Below are 5,088 nucleotides of genomic sequence, written 5' to 3'. Positions count from 1 at the left end.
CAGGGGCGAAGCTACCATTATAAGAAAAAGCCCGGGCTTACACGTGATTTGTGCTCAAAAGGTTGGGCAAGCCCTCAAAACTATTTGAAGATAAAACTTTGCAGCCTGTCGGTTTTACATGAAAAATTGGCTTGCTACGCCCCCGACTTTACAATGCAGTCAGTATTTCTAGTTTGTGTTTGGTCTATAACAGGATACTGCTAGGACAATGTTCAACAGAACGATCACCAAGACGATCTTAAATCCAATGTATAAGTAGGTAACAGGGAAACTGTTATCGAAAAGACTATAGTTCCAGTGACAAATTATCCAATCTCAGACATTTTTTTTATTTAACTAGTCTATGTATATAATATGTGCCCTTCTTTAGTAGTGTGTGTGTGTGTGTGTGTGTGTGTGTGTGTGTGTGTGTGTGTGTGTGTGTGTGTGTGTGTGTGTGTGTGTGACTACAGCAACCTTCTTCCATTGTCTGCCAATCGACTGTCTGTCAAATTGGTGTCTGTCAATTGGGAGATAACCGCAGCAGTGTGATTTTCTGTACATATTTTACACATATGCAGCATGTGAAGTGAGTGAGTGAGTGTGATTTCACTCCGCCTTTAACAATATTCCAGCAAGATCACGGCTGGTGACACCAGAAATGGGCTTCACGCATTGTACCCATGTGGGGAATCGAACCCGGGCCTTCGGCGTGATGAGCGAACGCTACAACCGCCCCACCGCCCCTCACATCACGGAAATGAAACCAAGTTCTAAAACAGTTCAACAGGTGAACATATAAACAACATTATTAGTTTAAGCAATGAAAAACATTTAATATAGCCGTCAGAACTTGCATATCATCTTCTAAAAACAGAATCACTGAAGTGATGATACTTCAAACATTTGAAAACACCTCACAAATTACAAGCAGCTTCTGAATAATATTCCCTTAGTGTTTGAAACCAGAAGCAGAACTATTTCTTTTTCAATGCACAACATAATCTTTTCCAGGACATGCAGTGAACCATTGTTTCATTGTAAGGAATATTTGGGCTTTTATTCGTCTCAATCGTATCCCATGTAACACTGAACAGAAGAATATTTTGCACGTTCGAAAACGGTAAAGCACAATTTAAACGGGAAAAGAGTTTCTGAAACAATTTGCAGATTATGGTGAAACATGAGTCCATGTAGTGTTATATTTGTTGAAAACATGTTACCAAATGATGAATCATGAGTTCTTCATACTGTCCTGCCCTTGGTATTTGTGTTTGCTAAAGAGACGGAGGCTGCATGATGTTAGCTTCCTGTCACAGGCCTTACAGATGGCGCATTTTGTCTGTTTTTGATCTCCTCTGTATGTAAATATGGTAATCAGCTGTTCTGAAAATATCTGAGTCATAAACGTAGAGCTGTAGGACCATTTGTCCGAAGCAAGGGACTATAGATCTTGTCGCAGCACAACGGGTGGCTGTTGCGAGTAACGTCCCTTTCAACGTCCATTACAGTACTTGTATTACAAAAACACGCCGCGCCTGGTCAAGACGCAGGTCTGATTCGTAACAGAAAGGGTTTTATCACCCGAAGTGTGTGACCTTTACTCGTGCACATTGATTAAAGACATGTTATTTGAAAATATCTGTCACTGCCCAGATGCCAATAAACCTACACGTTTTGCAACTGATGGAGTCGACCGAAATCTGCAGTGCTTTTGAAGACCCGGATGTCGATTTATTACACGATTTTGATTTGCCTATACACAGACACGAAAGCCCAGCCCAAACATCACTCAAAAATTCCAGGGAATTCGACAAAGGTGGAAACTAGAATAAAAATCATTTAGTTCCAACGGTTCGGGTAGAAGTGTTTGCGAGACATGTTCAGGAAGGTCTAAACACACTTTGACATCAGGCATCGCTATGTTGCAACACTTACTAATTAATAAGGTGTCAAGATCTCAAGATAATGTGGTAATCGTGCGTACTCTTCGTTTATAAGCCGTTAATACAATGTATGTAACCCTCTGACAAAGACTTACATCCTACACTATGATAGCTAAACGGGGTGCTAATATTTAGTGGCAGGCAAGACGTTGTAAGCCATGGACATTATGCTAAGGAGTCCAACGAAGAAACTAAGGGCTCGTGATGGTTGTGGCAGGGCGAAGAGATAGGCTATGGTGTGGAAGATCCGGGCACCTGTGAAAATGCGGAAGTGGAGGAGGGCGGAGCCGAGGCTTGGACCAGACGCTGTATACAGAAGACCAATCAGAACGAAGGGGATGACATTCTCAATGTCATTCTGGTGGCACCTGAAACACATGAAGTGAGCTGTGTTGCTGTAAATATATTGAAACTACAGTTGAATATTGCTATGCACGATAGTCTCTTAGTATATATCTAGTTTTACTGTAAACGACATTGAAATATTGCTTTGACGTCAATGAAATGTCGAAAAGAAACAAAATGGACTATATTTGTTCCTTCTTCACATCGAAGTTATTAAGGGGCGGTGGGGTAGCCTAATGGCTTAAGCGTTGGCTCGTCACGCCAAAGACCCGGGTTCGAATCCCCACATGGGCACAATGTGTGAAGCCCATTTCTGGTGTCCCCCGTCGTGATGTTGCTGGAATATTGCTAAAAGCGGCGTAAAACCAAACTCAGTCAGCCAGTCGAAGTTATTAAAAGCTTTCAGACGTTCGGTCAAAGCTCTTGGATAAATAGCAAATTCTTTGAACCAAACTTAACCCAAATCAGAACAAAGAGTAATAATTAATTGTTGCTGTGTTCTATCAAATACAGATAGACATCTGAAAGTCTTTTCTAAACAATTAGTTTATGATGACTGACCTTCTGCAGCACACATGCCCCTTTCAGGGCTCTCACTCACCACAGCCAGGGGTAACCCATGAAGATCCGGGTTAGAATTGGTCTTCAGCAACCCATGCTTGTAATAAGAGAAGACTAACGGGATCGGGTGGTCAGGCTCGCTGACTTGGTTGACACATGTCATCGTAGCCCAAGATCGATGCTCATGATATTGATCACTTGATTGTCTAGACCAGGCTCGATTATTTACAGATTGCCGCCATATAGGTGGAACATTGCTGAGTGCGGCGTTAAACAACAAACTACCAATCAAACCATCAGTCAGCTGTACCACAAGTAACGTGTGTCACTATAGAGTTGTAAGGCATTATACGATCTCAATGGCCTTCCACACCACAAGTTAAGAACATAGAAGAAAGATTTCACTCACCTGCGGATCCTCTCAATCGTTTCATTTGTCGCTACTTTCCCTTGTCCTCCGGCAATCCTGGTATCTTCAGGATTTATATAAATCTGAAACATGAAAACACCAACCACACATTATTCAACATGATTCATGAAACACTGACACAACAATGAGTGAGTGAGTGAGTTTAGTTTTACGCCGCACTCAGCAATATTCCAGCTATATGGCGGCGGTCTGTAAATGATCGAGTCCAAACAATCCAGTCATCAACAGCATGAGCATCGATCTGCGCAATTGGGAACCTATGACGTGCCAACCAAGTCAGCGAGTCTGACCACCCGATCCCGTTAGTCGGCTCTTACGACAAGCATGGGTTACTGAAGATCAATTCTAATCCGGACCTTCACGGGGCGTCTTACTGGCCCATGTTGCCCTAAAACTATAACACCAACCAGCCATCCGCGGGCACCATGGACAATATAGCATGTTTTAAGAGGGAGCGGGGGTCGGAAGGGCATGAAAAGGTCACACAAGAGTGAGTGAGTATGGTTTTACGCGTTTTTAGCAATATTCCAGCAATATCACAGCGGGGGACACTAGAAGAGGGTATCTCACATTGTACCCATGTGGGGAATCAAACACTGTCTTCAGCTTGACAAGCAGACGCTTTAACCATTAGGCTACACCACCGTCCCAGTTTACATAAGAAGCGGGATATCCAGGTGATCTAGGACAATATCTGACAAATATCTGTAACAGGGTGTACCAGCATCAAAAGACCTTATTAAAAAAAAACACATACTGTAACATACACCAACATATGCACACACACACACACACACACACACACACACACACACACAGAGAGAGAGAGACAGATTTATACACACACACGAGAGAGAGAGAGAGAGAGAGAGAGAGGAGAGAGAGAGATGTATACACACACACAACGAGAGAGAGAGAGAGAATTCAGGTTCGTTTAGACCAGTGAATTGATAACAGAGAGTATGATGCTCATGATGTTGATCACTGGATTGTCTGGTCCAGATTCGATTATTTACAGACCGCCGCCATATAGCTGAAATATTGCTGAGTGTGGCGTTAAACAGCAAACAAACCCCAAAAGACAGAATATGTTAATCTGCATTTTGTCAATTTTACGGTATAACGAAGAAATCATTGCGCAAATAGTCTTCAAGTACGCGACGCCTTTGTCTGACCTTGATCATGAGATCGCACACGCTGACATTTGTTTTAAATATGTCTGTATGTCTGTTGCTCTCCCCTATATAGTATCAACTATTTCTGTGAGACAGTTCATTAGCCTAAATTAAGCAAAATCTTCGGTGGTTGATTTCTTGGCCAAAGTTCGCACTTGTATCGTCATGGCTTATTGTGATTACCTCAGCAAAATCATCGCTATTGGCTTCATGACAAAATAAGGCACTTACCCTTTTGGTCAGTCTGTGAAATACAGTCAAGAAGGCCATAGATATGGTTTTCAAAACAACCACTATGGCATAGAACGCGAAGTAGGGGAAGACGGGATTGTCAAACACACCAGCCATTTTGGACGATTTCTCAATACTAAAACTTTAACACGCTTTGAACCCCGCGTGGGAGAGTCACGTGACTGCATTTTTTTCGCATTTGCAAACGAAAGATATGATCGGTTTAAATATAGCTGTCAATGTCATGCCTCTTCATGAAGGTCAAGACGGTAGAAATATAAGTGAATTACAAAACAAACATGGAGTTTAACCTCCAGGTTGTCGGATTATAATAAAATAAACGTGCCGCAACTCTCATCCAACACTGAAAACTTTGATCATGATCTCTGATTTATAAACATTCGAATTATAATAAATTATG

The 5,088-nt window shown here is 42.0% G+C and overlaps 1 protein-coding gene across 1 annotated transcript; it reads right to left on the bottom strand.

The window, feature by feature from the left end:
• Positions 1-1,292: 1,292 nt before the first annotated feature.
• LOC124258941 (microsomal glutathione S-transferase 1-like) lies at positions 1,293-4,805 on the bottom strand. Its single transcript, XM_046693001.1, has 3 exons — positions 4,668-4,805; positions 3,241-3,323; positions 1,293-2,293 (listed from the first exon to the last, which is right to left on the bottom strand). The coding sequence occupies exons 1-3, from the start codon at positions 4,782-4,784 to the stop codon at positions 2,050-2,052; spliced, it is 444 nt and encodes a 147-aa protein (XP_046548957.1). The 5' UTR covers positions 4,785-4,805; the 3' UTR covers positions 1,293-2,049.
• Positions 4,806-5,088: the final 283 nt, after the last annotated feature.

Source organism: Haliotis rubra, unplaced genomic scaffold, assembly GCF_003918875.1.
Source record: "Haliotis rubra isolate DU_JTF1 unplaced genomic scaffold, ASM391887v1 Scf703, whole genome shotgun sequence".
NCBI lineage: Eukaryota > Metazoa > Mollusca > Gastropoda > Lepetellida > Haliotidae > Haliotis > Haliotis rubra.
The sequence above is the reverse complement of the archived record's forward strand: the minus strand, read 5'-3'. Positions and strand labels throughout refer to the sequence as shown.